Raw genomic sequence first — 19419 nt, 5'->3', positions numbered from 1 at the left:
GGCAAAACTGTAGAAAAAGACCAATGAACTCCAGACCTCAGCAACCACTGCTGACAGGACGAAGAGGACCAAAAGAAGCTTTCTCTTCTGTCTAGTACTTCTGACTAGTAACTGCTAACGTGGGAACTTTACCTCTTGTGCACAAAGATGAACTGTAACCATGCTAGACTGTTTCTTCTCCATAATCGGCCAGGTTTCCATATACATGTCAACAAAAGATTTCTCTTCTGGAATAGTCATATCCCAAGTGATCTTTTGAAGCAGTATTTATTGCTGATACATTGCAGTAAGATGCCAAGGGGACTCATTATCCAAACATTTCTCCCTCTCGAGGACACTAGACTTTCACCTTCTTTCAACACCAATTCACAACACAAACTAAAAAAGCCATAGTGTTTAACAGACAAAGTAAACTTGGGAGGTAGGATTCTGTTCAGTGACAAAAGATAAAATTAAAAGGTTTTGTTTGCAATATAAAGCTTAGCTTCGCCTCTGTTAAAGAAACCTGAACTAGAGTTTACCTAAGGAGCCAAAGTACCCAGACATGATGTAATCTGCAGATGGTATTTCCATGGAGGTATCTGCAGTGTGGTAATTCTTCAAAGTCCTAGTTAAAGCCATAGGCTTCACTTTACAAACAACAGAAAATCAGTTATACGCTCAAGACATTAACGTAGTAAGTTGCACAGCTGTACAGAACAATTGAGTAACTGTGAGAAGACGGGTATCTCAACCCCAGCCACGGCTAGTTGTCTTCAAGACTCTCCTAGGCAGAGAACCACTTCTTTTCCCACAGTATTTGCTATTGAGGTGCTGCTTCTACTTTATCTAAGGAAGTTGATTAATTAAATGAGACCTGGCTGAAGTACCAAACAAGAATGTTGGAGACTATGTATTTCTTCATGCACTTCTACCTACTAAATTTACAACTGTAGATGATACCTTGCCAGCAAATACTGCCCTAAGACAGGTTAGCTTCTTTAGAAGTGATTATTTTCTAATGTCAGAGTACAAAAGTCAAGATCTGTTTTCACTCTGTGGTGGAAAGCAAGGTTTACGGGTCAAGCGCACACTATTTTTGCACCTGACAGAATCTACACAGATAACTCTCTATGTACAAGGTCACCTTCCTCCAGGGACCAACTAAAAGACAAGGTTAACACCAATCAAACACTCATCGGCTAGTCCTCGTCTTCCTTGATTATTCACCCCAGTGGCCACTCAAAACATTTCCACTAGCCCCAAAATTACATGAATAAATGTACTATAGGCTTAGGGGCAACACCTCTCGAAGCATCAGGGATGCTTTTTGCTTAAAGTAGTTGCTTAAAGAGATGATACTGCACTGGACTGCAGCCAAGGCCCACCCAAACATTTCTGCTTGTTCTTCAGCAATGTAAACTATTCCATGAAGTTTAAATGGAATATCAATCTGAACACACCCAGAAGCTGATTACAGATAACCAAACACCAGTGTAGAATACCACCAGTGAAAAAGGGTCAAAGACAACGTATTGCTAGAACAATGTAACCATGGCTGGACTCCAAGGGAGCAGCCAGCTAGGCTTTCGGGCTTTTCGTCATTGACCCACAGCAAGTTCTTACAACTAGCTTATGGAAGCACATATGCGTGTCATGCTTTTACTGCTAACACCCTGGAAATGAACCCTTCAGAACTTGCACCACATTTAAATACGCACTAGCAGATCTGCTCTTCAAAGGGGATGGCATAACTTCATACATTTATTTCTACTTTGAGCTTCTATCAATCTTGCCATGAACTCTGCAACTCAAGTACTGCTCTGCCGGTCCATGTGCAGTTAAAGCAAAGGCAAAGGGTCAAGTGAAAACAGTCAATACATAGCTCAAAGCAGCAAATGGTAACTACACAGAAAACACTATCAACTGCACAACATATAGTAACAAACCATAGTTTGGAAGAACTGAAAGTATGTGAGCCTCTTAGGCCACAATGGGGCCCCCAAGAAGCAAGACACAGAATTAAGGGAAGTCTAAGACCTCTCACCCACGCTGATTTACAAACAGAATCTACAAAGTGCACTGAAAGGATTCTAGAAATCTAGGAATATGGGGTGGGGTTTTTGCTCATGTGAAAAGTAACCAGTGGCCAAACAGTAACCACAGCTCCTAAAGTCCTGAATGCCTTGGGGATTGTTAAAGCTAGGCTGGGATGGGGAAGGAGGATGTGTCTATATAGCCCACTGTACAGATGTGGAAAATATTTTTGTGTTCTACACCATATGCATAACTTTCTATTTCACACCACTTCAGAGCACAGTAATGTAGGAAAACAATGTAGGAGTTTCTTTAAAACTACAGAACTTTGATGAGTAGTACCTTTTCCTCCTCTATTTTTTGTTTTCTCTTTTCTTCTACTGCTGCCCTCCGTTGTTCCTCTTTCTGCTTCTGTTCCTTTAGCTTTCTCTGCCTTTCTTCTAACTGTTTTTCATACTGGAGTTTTGCTTTTCTCTCCTTTTCAAGGATTTGTGTCTCTTTGGCAGCTGTAAATTTTTAAGAAAAACTTAAAATCAAACTTAATTATTCATTGATATTACAACACAACTTACAGGCTAGAGACTACCTAGCAAAATAATCATCACTTAAAGCTAAAACATACAGCAAGATTAGCTTGCAGTGCTGGATAACACTGCACACGATGACAGAGGGTTTTAATTCTGTCCCCAGGTTGGGCAGGAATTAGAACCTTTCCTGCCATTAGACTTTACTGTCTAGACAGGAATGTCAGGATATGCATATACCCTATGTTAAGTATATACTTCTCTTGCCATCGTATATAGTGAAGTCTTTATAAGTAGGAAGTTGAGTATCAAAGGGCAGAATTTTCTATGTTGCAATTTTCATTTTTCTAGAACAAGATATAATGAAAAGATTTAAAGCACCAAGTGACAAGATGGGAAAACCCCACAGTTACTGCACCCGAGTTCAAAATAGTTATGTCACTGTTCCCCGCAGCCTCCACCTAGGAACAGCTGTGTGCAGTTTTACAGGAAGCTTCAAGTCCTGTGACAAAAAGCTAGTGGTTGAATACACAGTGGAAGTATTTTCTGTGGCTAGACAGATGAAATGATCCGAGAGACCAGATAATTACACCAACAATGCATAATCAGTATCTACATATAAGGCTGCCAAAATACTTCTGAATTTATATGCATCCTAGTCCTATCCTCTCTCCGTGTTAGGATAACACAATCATTCCTGTTGCTGTGTGTCTTTACTTTTATGTTAAGAAACAAACGTACAGGCCAGAGAGACACCACTCCTCACAAGCTGGGAGACGGAGAACCAGGACTGCAGGGCATACTGCGACCCTTTCATCTCTAGCTCACACACATGCACCGATTCGCGTCACTAACAGCATCAAGCTGGGCAAGAGTTTTACGCTTTTCTCGAGGTCTCAGATTCTTTGGTAAGATAAAGCGTATACTGCTGACACTTCAATCCAGAAGTCGTTGCAGTGTGCTAGGAAACAAGGGAAGCAGTGTTCAAGGCAATCATGCCATTCAACCAGCTAAATCTTTTTTGGTTTTCTCTGAATCAGTGTTCCCCAAACCTCAGTCTTCAGGGCTACAGGAAGCAGTCCTAAGCTAAAAGTTACCATTTCGGAAGTGTTTTTGTTAAGGCTTTCAATAAGAAATTGGCTAAATTTGCTTGGTGGTCACTAGGAAATAGAAGGTCAGAAGTGAAATACTACTTCAAGAAACTAAAAATCTCTGGAATGTTTTCCTCTCAAATATAATAATTCTCCATTCAGGTTCATAGATGGTCACTGATGCAAAACAAGAGAAGACCTTGTCTCTTGTCCCCAGTAAGCTGAAAACAGTGACTGAACAGGGAGTAGGAGAGTAAGGTATTCCTTTATCAAAAACTTTTTAGGAAATTATATTTAAAATGAAACACGAAAATACCATGTTGCTTTTCCCGCTCTTCTCTACGCTCCCTGGCCAATCTTTGTCTTTCTTCTGTTCTTAGAGTGGAACCATCTATCACTGTCAAAAGAAAAAATGAAGACACATAATTGTCAGTTATTTTGAATATTCTAACTTAAATAAAAAGTCAAAAGTCTTTACTTTCAGATAATAGAGCTTCCCATGATACACATACTACCACAGCAATGCACACTGTATATAGAGATTAAAGATGTCATCTCAAAAATTCATAGGAAGCTGAATACCCTCCTTTTCCCCCTTTCCAATCCCTCACAACAACAAATCCACTATATTTAATAGATGCAGCAGAAAGCAGACACAATATGAAAAGGCCCAATGCATACAGTCAAAAGAAAGCCTGAGCAGACGTCAGACATGTGAAAACATACCCTTATTCCAAATTCAGCTCTGATCCTCACTCTTGTACATATTAATTCCTATGATCAAGAATTATAAGAATCTAAGAAAACTCAATCTGAGAACAGATAGATCACCCATCATCAAAAATTCAAAGCGCTCAGGATAGCTTGTTTGCAGGCAAAGCAGAACGAAGACTGCTTAAGCCTTTGGAAGTATAAAAACTCGAATTTCAGCAAGAAGTGAACTGGTAACCTGACCAGAGCACAAAAAAAAAAATCATTTATCTTTGTCGTTATGTCCCACTGAACAGATAGGCAACTTAACCAACTACGAACCATCCACCAAGGGCTTTTCACTCTGATGCTTCCTGAAGAAAGAACATAAAACTTCTTTTTAAAAGACGTTTTATTCATTCCCTACCAACTCTCCCTTGTGAACCCAGTACTTAATTAAGAACAATGACCAATAATTATACCTGGTTTAGTTGCTGTCTTTATATTTATTGAGGTCTGGACCGCAATAGGGCTAATGCCACTTTGGCTTCTTCTTTCTTCTGCTATGGCTTGGGCTGCAGCAACTGTGAGAAAGAATCACTCCATATTAAGAAAAGCCCAACAACCAAAACTCACGAAATAAATATCTAAAATAAATACATAAAATTCTATTTGAGGTTGCAGATCCTTTTATTTAATAACTAACTTGGGACCACTCAACTTGTAAGAAGAAAAAACTTGTTGATTAAGACTTCAGACCTGTCACAGCTTCTCTTTGTAAAAACGAGTTACAAAACCTTATGTTTTAAAATGTGTAGCAAAGCACTATAGAGTTTCAAAAAAATCAAATTTATTAAATAACTTTTCTAAGAAGAAAAACAATATTCAGCAAAGTTACAAGTCTGACTTACACATAATAAAAACTCTTCGCTACTGCATGTGTATTTGTGGGCTGAACACACATGTATGCAACAGTAGATTAGCACTGGCAGAATCATATTCTGACACGACCCAAGCAGCGAAAGGTTTATGAAGACCTTTCATTATTTCATGACGTGAAACAGACAGTGGATTAGCTGCATAAAGTAAACCATTAAGGGATGCTTACAATGTACTTCTAAAACTGGATCTTCAAAAATAAATTTTAATTATAAATTAGACTCTAAAACAGTAATTTGAGCATTTGTGCAGAGACCCATTCACCTTATTCAAGTTTCACCAAGGTGAGTCCAGTGAACTGCAGGGCTATGACTCCCAGTTAATCATACAGAAATGAAATGCTAGCAATATTAATTTCGCTAAATAACAAAACCCATTAAGAAGTCAGGGAGACTAATTTACTGTATCACTTTCCACAGATTTTCTTTCTTATGCTATCAACTTTCACTTTAACTAATCACCCTGTAGGGTGTGAAGGGGAAGCGTTACAGGGAAAGCAGGCAGGGCACCCTGTAAGACAGCATTACCCCATTTTCCTGCACAGCTTTGAACAGGAGTGTCCTTACAGAAGTGACACCTTGTTCTCACCTTGGCTGACAGAGACAGGGAGATCAACCTGTTTCTTAGAGAAAAGCCCAACTTTGGGGGAAGCAAGAGAACACACTACGCAATCAATCACATGCGAGAAAACAGAAGTCAACAACTGTTTTAAACAGAAAAGGCGATCCACAAAAGTAACACATAAAATGCCACAATCTCAACCATAACATGAAGGACAAATAATACAAATTAGTGTTACATTTTAAAAAAGACAACAGCGTTGTCAGTGATCTCAGGCTTCCCTTTAATAGAGTAGTGCAGAATGCACAGGAGGAAGGAAGAGTCTCCCTCTTCTCCATGCATTGCCATGACAACTAGTTGTGTCATGGTAATAACCCTCCCTAAGGCTGTGCCCAAGGACAATCACCTCAAAGTGTTTAATCCCATGTGATGTCAGTGATAAACGCCGATTACAATACTTATTCAGCAACTCTAAATTGTCACCCGCAGCTGTTGCCATGTCTTGAATTAATTTTTCATTGCAGCACCAAACAAAAGTCTTCCTCAGTTCCATCCCATACATCTCTGAGGCTCTTTTCAAACAAGTCGGAGACCAGATATACTGCGACACAGTCAGATTACCAATTGGCAAAGAGAACGGTTAAAAAAGGGCTCACTGTAATTTCACTACATTGTACAAAATCACCTTTTTTGACTGACTTTTGGTCTTTGTTGCACATTCCGTGGATGGGAATCTAACCCAAAATTTCACCAAGTGAAGAACAACAAAATTACATATTCTCAACACAATCAGATGTGAAAACAGCCTGAGGAAAACCAGCCTACTGCAGTTTTTTCTGAGAGCGAAAATATACAGCCAGGGCATTTGTATCCGATGACACCTCTGTAGATCACAAAGGCTGTAAGAACATGAGCTTCTTCAAATACCATTTAAAATTAAGACAGATACAGAAACCCAGCTGCATCTTCGGTCTCCATCAGGAAAGGAGGAGAGACAGGAGGCGGACAGGCAGACTGAGCCAATTCAGCCCAGCCCCAGCGGGAAATGAGCACGACAGAATAAATTCATGCTACACCAGGTGTAGTTAAGGCCAACACTGGAATTTTGCCTCAACTCTCCAAGTTTAAACATCCAAGTTTCTGAAACAAAGTTACAGTAAGAAGCAAGCTGCAATTTAAACAGGTACAACGTTCATCTTATTTTACTTGCAGAAGTATTTCATTATTAGAAATCTTGCCAAACAAACCAGTCATAATGGATATAGAGGATTATGCATTTAATTATGCATTTAAAAAAATAAACAAACACTTGAATAATGTTCATGATTAGAAGGCACTCGTTTAAAAAATGTGTCATATCTGCAAAGCAATTAGTCAGTTCATTTTAATTAATTAATTAAGGTTGCAAAAAATTACTTGAGGTTGCATAGAAAAGGAAAGTGGGTTACAGAAACAGTACAGCTTGCAAGGACACAGGGGTGAAAAAAAGTCTAGAAATACTTAGCCAAAGGATTTTGTATCTCAGGGGTTTTTTTGTATGTCAGTTAAAATACCTACGTTCACTGCTTCAATGCTTCGTTATTTGCAAAGAAACAAGGTGCTTACAAATTAAAAAACAGCAGATTTAAAGGCACTAGGAGTGCACCTTCCTGTTACATAGAAGCAATCCATTTAACAGAAAGTTAGAATTAAAAGTGAACTGGGGATTCGAACAAAAGATTATTAAAAGGGGAACAGCCATGACATTAGATGCATCCCCAAGATGCACGAGCTCAATTTCACTAAGTCTCAGGTTAACAGACAGGTTTTACAGCCCTTGTCAATTTTACGGTATATTTACAACATGAAACTGATTTTCAAAATCCACATTCTACTACAGTAAGAGAAAATGAACTGCGTACTGTTGTACTCTGCAACCTTTAAAAAAATACAGATTTTATTTTGCTTTAATCTTAATTTTTTAATATATTTAAATACTTTGGCACAGATGCCTACAATTTTTTTGCCTAGTTTTCCATAGTGAATATAGCAGTCTGCTATGGAGCAAAGCTTCACTGAAAATAATCTTCACAAAACCTAACTATAAGCTTAATACTTTTGTAATTAATCAGGATACCCCAGAAGAGGAAACCTGTTAACAACCATTTCACTACAAGCTATGTCATGTGCTGTATTACTGGGGGATGCCTTCGTGGACATATTCAGCAAACTTCATGGAGAACAAAAATTCTCTTAGAGGCAAATTAAATCTAATTTCTGTGCTGAGCTTCCCCTCCGTCAGCAGTCACTAAAGGCTTTCACATCTATAATTTGTGACCAGCATAATGTGTGTGCTTATTTTACAGTAGTCTACCTTTAAACGCTTCAGCTAAAATTAATAAAAGTACAAGCCACACATGTGGCCAATAATAATATTTGCATTCATGCATAATAAAACGGGGCTATTTGGAACGTAAAACGGTTTGGTAGTTTGGGAAGCAGTTTTCCTTCTGCACCCTCCCCACCGTTTAGCACTGTGTGTCTGGCCAAGCACGTCATGGATAAACCAAACCAACGGAAGCGCCAGGAACCAGCCGCCACAGGAGGCACCATGCCAGATAAAGCCGACTCTCCCTTTTCACCTTCTAGCTCCAGATCTGGCTAACCACGCAGGTATGGTGCTGCCTGCCTTGCGCCGAGCATGACGGTACTTCCCTTCACCGATCAGGTTTCCAATATGCCCTGAAGAGACCAGTGCCAAAAATAAAACTTGATTTCTATTTCAGTCCTTGCACTGAGTTAATACCCTTGGCCCTTGCCAAGACTGGCAAAGGACCCACACAGTTGCTGTTCTTAGTAAAACTCATTAGGGACTGAACCGTCTCATGTCCCTTTACCTGGCGAGGTTCAGGGCTTCCACTCCATCGCCTCTCCCGGACACCCGGCCAGACGCTGCCCCACTCGCTCTTCCCTTCCCAAACCAGAAAGGGGAGCAGAACGTGCCGACTTCCACAGCGATCCTTCTGGTTCTTATGATTTAGTGAGTCATTATGCAAAGTGCACAAACAAAAAAATCCCAGACTAAGCCTCTGAAACAAAAGTTAGGAAGTCTCCTGAATGTTAAGCATTGTTATGAATCTAAGTGTTTTCATAAAAGTTTAAAGCAGGTAACAAGAAGCCAATAAGCAATCCATAAAACAAAAGTGAACTTCCCAGGAAAATATCTGATTTTATAGCAAACTCTGTCAAATCTGCAAGATGCCATTTTTGTCTTGCTCCACTACAGGCAGCTGCTGTCTGTCTGTCTAGCGGATAGTAATCCTTTCCAGTAACACTGTTCAGATCCTTGTGCTTTTAGTAATTTTTGTACGTGCTTTCAGGAAGGACGAGGGAAGTCAGCATTCAAGTTTGAGATTTCTGCACACTGTCTTTTAAGCTGATTTCCAGTCATTAATTAACACAGGTTAAGACAAACGGATGCAAGATTATATGTTAGATGCTTTAAAAATTGGGTTTGTTTTACACCATTACTCCTTGTTTAAAGGACACCAGAAGAAGGATGCACCCTCACACAAACAGGTGGACAACACAAAGTTTCTAATGATGAACAGAAAAGCCCTCTCTCTATGCATTCCTGTTTTCCCTGCTTTCCCCCTTCTTTACGTCTTTCCCAGTTGATCCTCACGTCCCATCTTTGGGCTGCAAGGATTGACAGGCTCCACAACCAACACGTGAGCCTCCCAGTAGGCACCTTCTGACGGACCAGCTGGAAGGCAGATGGTTCTCCTGTTTTGTCTGGGCAGTCACCAGATGGGAAGCACACAGATTTCCAGAAAGCAGTGCATGCCGTCTCTCAGCTTCAGCAGGCCAAAAGAGCTTCCTGTTGTCTTATCCTTACTCCAGACTCTGGTCACAACACTTTCATTCCATATTTCTTCCTGCATGGGATACCTATTTTGTTACCTTTATGTGCTTTCCTCCCTTTAGGCATTTCTGCAGCCAATTCTGTACAACAATCTGATTTTCTTCCCAATGTTCAAGGCAGTTTAGGATGATTTCTTCAGTTCACCACAAGTATTGGTCCCACTGGAAAACTCTTGACACAAGCAGTCCTTTGTAGTATATGAATTAGCAACTCCACGTATTTGAGACATATTTTCAATAATGTAAGTTTTTACTTATCCTTAAACATCCACACTCAGACTAAAAGCTGGAAACATTTTTTAAAAAAAAAAAAAAAATCACATCACTAACAAAATACTACTTATTTTGTATAAGGAAACCTACAAAGATACGGCTGAAGCAATCTCAAAGACACGTTACCATATTCGTTCAGCCTAGGACATGATCAGAGAGACACCAGGAAGGTTGCTAGTTAATTTGTGGGTTGATCTCTGTACTTTTTCCCTACGGGAAGCACACAATCCAAACCAAAACTGAATGTAATACAAGCACAGACCAAGGAATCAAAATTCGTCCTTAAGAGAATTGGCAGCCATCTCCAAAACCCTTCTATAGTCAGATATGCTATACCATTGTCTGACAGCCACATCAGGTGAGTACCGTCCTTCGTCCAACTGCTAGTGATACATACTGTGAACATATATCCTACAGAGCTTTACCAATTCCTGCTGCCACTTGTATTGTCTTATTTTAACCTTGCTCACACTGCTCAGCCAAGAGTTATGCTTCTCTCTACTTAATGGGAAAAGCAGCTGCCAGCACAAAGCTTAAAGAAGACAAAGAGAAGTCACCAACTCTTGCAGAAGCCATCATGAGGTTGGTAAGAAGCACTGCCTGTACTGTGTACGCAGGGCTGACAAGCTAAATCCACCCCCTTCTCTGGAAAAGACACCCAGCTTCACAATTTGGGGTTCTTTATTAAGGTATGTTATTAATCACCACTTGAAAGAAATGAAACCAAACCACAGCACACACTAGTCTCACTCACTAGCTTTTTGTTGCCTTCACTTTCCCCTTTGCCACCCTTGTCTTGCCCACGGTTCTCCCTCACCTTCCCAAAGGAACCTGAAAAGGCTTTGTATTCTGCATGATCCCCTGGTCAGCTTTTTTTTTTTTTTTTTAAAAGAACACAATCTTTCATCAATCTCTTTTGATAAAATACCATGATTTGTACAAAAAGGAGACAAAGGAGACACTTCTCTAATTCATGAATTCCCAACTCTCTGCAAGCTTTAACGCAAGTCAGATCATTTCCCTGCTCTACCTGGCATTAGTTATTAATCTGTTTACTGCATTGTGCTTACCAAGCTTATCTGCACAATGACCTCTCTTTAGAGCTGATGCTTCCTACACAAAGGATCTAGATGCCTTACAGTCCCAATTGTGTCCTTTAGCAAACGGCCATGCAGTGCTGTTGTTTCTTTGCCTTCCAGAAGCAGCCTTAGTAAGGCACAGCCACAAGGAAGCCAGAGGTTTGGAAAGGCTGGAATGCTCGTTATGTTTCTCAGTGAAAGAGCAAGGCACTAAGGTATTTGTACTCTCCGTAAAATTCTCCACCAGAATACATTAAGGCTGCATTTCAGATGTAAAGAGAATACTTCTGCACAAAGTTTCTGTGGGTTGGGAACTACAAACTCTTCTCGCCAACTGCAAAACAAACAGAAACTGCTTTCATCCACCTTGAGTGATTTATTTTAAAGATATATTAGACACTGACTGTAATGCTGATGCAATAAACTATGATTAAAAGTCCCTTCTGAACCTACCCAAGTGTAACAGAAATCGGTAATTACCTGTTCTGCATAGTGGAAATTCCAAAATATCCTAATATATTGGACTAAAATGAAAGCATTTTATGTAATAAATATACCCTTACATCATTTCAAGTGGATTCACTGTGAAATGTAGTAGTTATGTGACATAACTTAAATGCTTATATATAGGAATATATAGATTAAATGCTCCAAACCTGACAGAATTAAACACAGGTTTTACAGCTACAGGATGAAAAAGGTAAAATGGTGGAGTCTTAAACATGGACCGGAAGATCAGTAGTAGCCACTTTGCTCTACAGATAGATCATTTTCTTTCTTTGCTAACACTTTCCAATGCTTCAGACTCCTGGAGTACATTAGAAAAAAAAATAATTAACGTTATTTGTCACTCACATTGGACTGGCTTAACAGACGTCAGAGCAGTCCCACTTTTAACCTGCTCTGAGTAGTTTAGTTTCCCACCATAGTTTGAGCTCAAGTGTCAGCAAAACCTAGACAGTCACAGATCAGCTAGCTCTGCTCTACTCATCCAACTCTGCAGGCTGCCTTAAATTAACTTCTGTTCACACTCCTGCGCAGTCACTGAAAAAAGTAACATCAAGACAAACTTGCTCTCTTCTCCTCTTTCACATCTGTTTTCCCCATTGTATTATTTCTCTCTTTTATATTGCACTATCCCTAACACTGGAAATCAGCTAATTTCTATCCGCTACTTCCCCCTTTCCTGAGCAGTCTGCTTTCTTTTGCTTGCTCGAAGCATGTTCTTGTAAATGCTTTTGTCCTCTTGGTTGCAGGCTGGCTATTGTTTAATACACCCAGCCCAAACAATGTCAGCAAAGAATACAGCCTAGTACTACAAGTCACAACTAACTTGGGACAAACCCTGCGAAAACACCATTTTGAGCTTTCTTTAGATGGAAGGATAAGAGCTGCTTTACTGACAGCAGCGAAAACTACTGCTTTTGCCTTATGGCGACTTCAGAGCTCGTTCAAACACTGTCTCTGCTTCAGAAGAAGAGGGACTGTATGGGCATTTACCCCCAGGAGACCTACCTCTAGATCAAATCAAATCACTCAATACAGTCGTGCATCAGAACAGTGCTATAAGACACTAACAGGTCTTAATGCAGCAAACCCACTAGCTAAAGCAGAACACAGTGGTACAAAATGTAAAACAAATTAAACTGCAAGTTTTCTTAAAATTGCATGCTTAACCTAATTAAAAAATGAAAGCTCTGAGGCTTTCCACTACAAGTAATGTAAGTCCCCAGCAAAGCAATCATGAATCAGTCCCTGCCCCAAAAAGCTTAAAGAAAGGGTAAGTGAAAAATGACAAAGAGGTGGAAAAAACCCAAGCAAGATAAAAGGGCAAAAGAGACAATATTTTTGCTTATTTCATTAACTAGTGCCAGAAAGTCTTTCAGAGAAATCTGAAAGTGAGTAAGGTGACACTTGCTGTCTGGAGACAACCATCCTCAGTTTTCAATGTCCAGAACACAACTTATATATCACTGATTAACACTGTGATGCAAAAGTATGTTCCTTTAAGAAATTCTCTTGGCAAAACTAAGCAGAGGATAAACTTTCAAATCAATAAATGTGTTCTATTAAATTATGTTCCTTAAGTATAAAGATCTCTATGGGATTTCTGTATTCTTGTAGCCAATCCCTCTCAGACTTGAGGGGGGCAATTTTAACACTTGGAAGCTTTAAAATACTTGCCCAGAGAAGGCGATTCACAGGCCACTACAGTATCTTTGCTCCCTCCCAAGACTCAGGTCAGTGCATTTAAACAGCAAAACGGTGTCTGTAAATTAAGAGCCAGTTAAGTACTCATAAAACAGTATTTTAAAAGTTCCCTGTGAATTATGAAGGCAAAACACACTATGAAGAAAGACAGAGGTTTTCTGAGCACAGCTAGTGGTAACAGTTTTCTTCAAAGGCAACTTCAGCTGTGGATCCTTCACCTAGAAAGCAGAAGTTCAAAATTGACTGGAAAATGAAAATAATTTAGAAGTAAATAAATGGCAGGCAACGTAGCCATCCTTCCTTAAAAGCAAATGCTCATGTCCATTGAACACTGCAGGCATATGGGGGGGATGGCTGAGGCAAGACGCAGGGCAGCTGAGGCTCCTCTTGCAGACAAAAACACATCACTCAATGTGAACATTTGAGTTTTCTTCCATGAACCCCACACTCCAAACAAGTTAATCACCAGCATCTAGAGCAGTTTTAGTTATTGGACAGGCCTGTGCAAACACATCGAAAGCATATCATCAATAAAGAACCGCCTGGTTGTAAGCTGCATAATTGGAAGCTAAATGGTGCTAATTTATTTGTGGTAGATCAGGAATTTTAAGTCCCTAGTTTGTTTTTGAAATATCACAAGTCATCTGATAAGTCATATTCACAGAAGTCATTAAAATTGCATGCTCAAAATGCTATTTGCCAGGGTATCCTTTCACAACAGGACTGCAAGCACCTCCAACTATTTATTCAAGTTTAGAGGCAGACAGCAGCATTTGATACCCCCACGATTATGACTAACCCAGAGTATTTCTTCCATTTATCTCATAGTAACCCAGTGCTTTTCTTCTTAACTCTCTCACACTTTTAAGAACTGAGAATTAATAATAGGAGTATTTAAAGTACCGATATGCTATCTGTTTTCTTTTTGGTCACATTTTACGGCTGTGCACAGTTTGGGATAGGACCAGCCACAGTGTCTCTGGGCTCTCACCATTAGAGTTATGATCCCTACAAGTCATTATTTGTTTAATACTTCCATCTGAATTGAAGCATGGAATCCAAATCTATCTTTTGTAATTTTAACACATGAAGAAACATGTAGAGAATGGAACGTTCCATATAAGAAATTTCCTAAAATATGCTATATACGCACATGGTTTTGAGATCAGTTTTTTTTGCTTTATAGCAAGGAGGGTATCTTTCTTGAATGCATTTGGAGAAATCTCAAGAATTTAAAGTTTTAAATTAGAACAGAACTTACTTTATAAACCACTTACAACTGGAAGTAATCTTCAAAATGTTAAGCACCTAATACATAGCATACATCTTTACGAATCAGCATGAAATTATCCCTACTCCATACTATTGCATTTCTGTGAACAAGAAGAAAATGAAATTACGGCTCATAGCCACTAAAATTACATTAAGTTCTCAGGCTGACTTGGGAATGTTCTCTCTCACCACTGGCATCTACGTGAAATCCAATTTCTGTCCAGTTCTTCACATTTATCACTTTGGCACTGCGTAAAGCAGTGTAACTACTACTTCCATAGTAGAAAAAAGATGAAGCACAGAAAAACCTTAAAGACCTTCTCCAAAGTTATCAGGAGTTTGATAAAACAAGATGCTGAAACCAGACCTACTGAACACCCGTCACTGGGCCACCTTTGCTCCACAGATGGCACACATACCAGTCATTTGTGCTAACACCATCAAGTAAAACAACTGAATGCTGAAGGTGCTATTCCTGTAGCACCCCCATGCTACCAAAAACCTGGCAAAGGAATAGTTTCCTTGTCCTGCAGCTTCCCAGACAAGTTTTGGAGTGCACCTCTACTCATAACTACACTGGAAAACCCAAAGGCTTAATTCAAAAGTAAATTCTTTCTCTCTTCCAGAAAGCAGCTCTGATGCAGAGCTCAATTCATCGGTTGTCTGACTGACAGACGCTTCTGGATCCCAAAGCATTTTTTCTAGACAGCACTCACCAGCTTCTGTTGTGGGACTTTGCCACCAGGATTCTGCCAAGGAGGTCTCTAGCACTGCCACAGGTGTTGGTATGAATTTGTGTTCTTAAGTTACATTTTATAATTATTACCTAGAGACCAGACAAATCTGCTCATGTTCCTGACTACTTGCTTGAGCAATGAAGTTTCACTATTAGTTATCCATCCAGCCTCCTTTTCATGCCAATTCTATATATATATATGCATTTGGTAAAGAAGTCACCAGGAACTGTGCTCCAGGCAAGACAGACAAAGCCAGACACTGTCACTTATACAGGGAGAATCAACCGATCAGACAGAATGAAGCTCTTATTTTATTAGGCAACTTCCGACCAAACTGGGCTTGGCCATGCAGGTCATGGGAATTGTGCCTGCAGCTAGATTTGTTGAAAAAGGCACTGAATTTCTGTCCCGTGTCCTGAGACAGGCTTCCCAAAACATCATCTAGATCTTAGAAAGGAGAAATATACATAAAGCATTTTAATATACTGTTTTTAACAACCTTCACAGCAGTGATTCAATACACTAGTGGAAATCCCAGCAACAGTGAAGCCAAGCTCTGGCAAAAAGCAAATACACATTCTCTACCACTGATATTACAAACAAAAGACAGGATAGGAGATTTTAGTATTTCAGTAAAAATGAAGCTAAAACAATAAATGTAGGCTACAGTATCTTAAATTATATGTATTTTTATTCTGATTACTCATACCATTCAAGAAAAACCTCACTTACTGGCTAAACCACAGGCAACTGGCTATTCCCCTCTTCTCAAATCTTAACAAGCTCAGCAGTGCTTATGGCATTAGAATATGAGAAAAAATTCCTCTTCATCCCTGAAGGATGACAGTGGCAAGAATGGATCACAAGAATGAAGTAAGAAACTGCCATTTACGCACCAGTGTACAATCACAGTTCGTTTCTAATGTTAAGTGACGTTCATGCATCACTGATAGAAAAGTTAACTGGCTTCTAGTTGTAGCAGCAAATTCTGCTTTTTGTCTTCCACCTAAAGGAAGTAAGATTGGACAATAGTGTAAGGGCAGAAAATGACTGCAAAGGAATCATGGAACTGACACAGCAGGCATGATTTGGCCTGCAGAGTCTTAATTACAGTTGATACTCAAAGAAAGAGAAACACCTTTTCCTCACCTCAATACTAGCTTGAATTGGCAGGAAAAAGATTCTCTTTAAACTTACCACATTGGTATGGAAGTTAGTAACAAGTGGCACCATGGGATTCTACACTTTCAAGGCCTAAAATAATTAACAAGCACCAATCAGCCACAGACCAAACCAGTATCAAGAGGCTGGTGACAGAAACCGGAAGCAGGGAACAAGAACTGAGCAGCATCTTGTAATAAGGACCCAAAAAAGGAACCTGTGCAAAAGGTACATGTATACACTGCCTGGTCAGACTACCAGAAAGAGCCATGGTTTCTCTGCATGATGCTGCAAATTTATACCTATTGTCTTTATGGGTGAGATTCCCAACCAGAAGTTCACTGGCAAATGACTGAAGGTGCACAGCACTATACTTGTTTTGCACAGATGTTTGTTCTCCAGACTGATTAAGACAGCAAAGTACATAATTTCCCACAGACCAGCAGAAACTGGGCAAAAATATTCTAGTTAGCAGGTATTTTGGAACCGAGAAGCTCCCCACGTAGCCAACTGAGCTTAGAAAGGCAGAAAGTTATGTCCCTCTCCAAACCTATGGAATCGTAGTGTGGGACTGAACAAGGTTCCTCCTGCTGTCTTATTTTTCTACACCTTCTCCAAACAGCTGCGGTATCAGCCTTGGTTGCTGCTCACAACTTCTCCAAATAGCAGCAAACACAGTGGCAATTATCTTGCAAATTCCACTGTTAACCACCGGATTGCAAGGATGATTTCTAAACATCATCTGCTTTCCCCAGAGAGTGAGGGAGCACTACTGACAAGAAGTCAGGAGCAGAACTGCAGTGGCCTGCACACTCACAGAAAGTATTGCTTCAATTCACATTAGCAATGAGTTCATCTTCTAACATGCAGCTGCTAGAAATGCATTCGATGTAAATTGAAGTTCAGATTCTGGTTCAGTGACTTCTACCCCCTCGGGAAAAAAAAAATAAAAAAAAAAAAAAAAATCAAGGGCTAGCCTTTCCAGAATCCAGCAAGGGGTTTTGGTTTTGTTTGTCTTTTTCTTTAACATGATGTGCCTATCTAAAGGGAGATAGAGCTGCCTGGTTCAAGGAACATTTCACCTCTGGTTTTGGGACTAAATCTAGGTCATGAGAGCTGTCAGCAAATGTGGGTGCCCCTCTTTAGAAAAACTTAGGAGCCACAGTTAAGGGCATCCAATACACAAAAGAAAATTCAGCAGTTCTAGCAGGGAGGATAAGGATCAAATAGACACTGCGCAGGTGAGAAGCGTTATCTTTTAGCAGATCGTTATCCTTCTGGAGCACTAGACTGCCTTAATTTTGAAAGATAAATAAAAAGTAATTAAGTAATATTTCTGACACACAACACACTGAAAAAGAAAGACTGCCAGGTGAGAGTTGTGCATTCAGGACCTTTTGCCAGCACTCTTCTTTATGTAATTACACAGGTACATTGAAAACAATCAAACCAGAGGCTGTCAGAGTAGTTTTTGTACATCATCCAGGTTAGTTAGTTTAGATCAAACCACGATTCTTTTTTTTTTTTTTTTTTTAGTCTGGGATAAGAAAACGTTTACCTTTCCTTATGGCTCAGCCACAAAGAGATGTGCCATGAAATTATGCTTGGAGATACATCACGCATTATGTGTGGAGATGTGCCATGAAATTATGCTTGGAAGATGCATCACGCATCCACAACACTCATAGCAGAGCAGGATATTATTAAGGACCTTCAGTACAACAAACACACTCGAGGACAGAACCAACGCAGAGTTCTTCTACCCATCTTAAGGCAGCAGTTCAAAAAAGTAAAACCAAAATAACAGCAGTTGAGGCATTATCAAGTGTTTGGTCAGGCATCAATGCCACAGGCCGTCCCTGCCTCCTGCGCTCGGAGCAGTCAGGGCACACACACACCGCCGGGACACGCCGCCAGCCCCAAGGAGCCGCCGGCGACACCGAGAAGCCCACACCGCCAAAAAGCGGTGCAAAACCGGGCGATTCGGTGTAACGAAGCAGTCCCGCAGCCGCCCCTGCTGCTGCCAGAGGTCCCCAGTCAGCAATTAACGCCTCAGGAAGGGGGGGGGGGGGGGGGGGAGGCCGCTCCTCAGCCCCACGGCCCCGGCGGCGGGAGGCGCGCCTCTCCCTCAGCCCGCCGCCGGACACAAAGCCCGCCGGCCCCGCATCCCCCTCCCGCTGCTCCTTCTTCCCGCCCCGCCGCGGGGAAGGGGGACGGCCGTTCCGCGGGGCGGAAGGCAAGCGGGAAGACGGGGGGGGGGGGGGAGAACGGACGGGACACCCGGCCCCAACGGCGGGCCGTGCCCTTGGGCCGCCGGAGCCGGACCCCACAACCGCCCCCCCCCTTTACCCCATCACCCTTCCCCTCCCGGCTACGCTGCCCGCTCTCACCCATCTGCTCCCGCAGCCCTTTCAAGGAGGAGGAGGAGGAGGAGGAAGAGCAGGAGGGGGGGGCCGCACCGCCGCCCTCCGCCATCTTCAGCGCCGGGACGCGCGACTGCCGGGCCCGGGCAGAAGGGGGGACGCGGGAGCGCAGTGCGCAGGCTCCGCGCCGCCCGGCAGCGCCGCCGCGGGGGAGGGCAGGGCAGGGCAGTGCCGAACCGCGCCGCGCCTCGCCTCGCCTCGCCTCGCTTCACAGCGCCCGCCCGGCGCCTGCCCCGGCCCCTCACAGCGCCCGCTCGGCCCGGCCGGGCAGGGCGGCGGCAGCGGGCGGAGCGAACCCCCCCTCCCCCGGCTCCACCGGGGCCGCCCCTTCCCCGCTCCGCCGGCATGGCGGGCGCTAAAGGGGTCCCCCCCTTTTGCTCCGGCGGGGAAGGGGCGTCGAAGCCGCTGGGAACGGCCGCACCGCGGGAGGCGTCGTAGGCCCGGCCCTGAGGGGAGGGGAGCGGGGGGGTCCCGGCAGCCCAGGCCGCCTCAGAGCGGGACGGCGTTACCTCCTCTCCAACTGCCCCACGGGCCGGCCC

General features: G+C 41.9%; 1 protein-coding gene across 5 annotated transcripts in view; it reads right to left on the bottom strand.

Moving 5' to 3' along the window:
* MAP7D3 (MAP7 domain containing 3) overlaps nt 1-18995 on the bottom strand; it is a 48201-nt gene extending 29206 nt beyond the window's left edge. For all 5 annotated transcript variants that reach the window (XM_082488057.1, XM_082488056.1, XM_082488058.1 and 2 more), the window contains exons 1-4: nt 18848-18995; nt 4804-4905; nt 3948-4028; nt 2359-2522 (exon numbers count right to left, since the gene is read on the bottom strand). In XM_082488057.1, coding sequence (XP_082344183.1) covers nt 2359-2522; nt 3948-4028; nt 4804-4905; nt 18848-18932 — 432 coding nt within the window. In that variant the 5' untranslated portion in view covers nt 18933-18995. The remainder of the gene's footprint in view (nt 1-2358; nt 2523-3947; nt 4029-4803; nt 4906-18847) is intronic.
* Nucleotides 18996-19419: the final 424 nt, after the last annotated feature.

Source organism: Vanellus vanellus, assembly GCF_965231255.1.
Source record: "Vanellus vanellus genome assembly, chromosome: 10".
Classification (NCBI taxonomy): Eukaryota; Metazoa; Chordata; class Aves; order Charadriiformes; family Charadriidae; genus Vanellus; species Vanellus vanellus.
The sequence above is the reverse complement of the archived record's forward strand: the minus strand, read 5'-3'. Positions and strand labels throughout refer to the sequence as shown.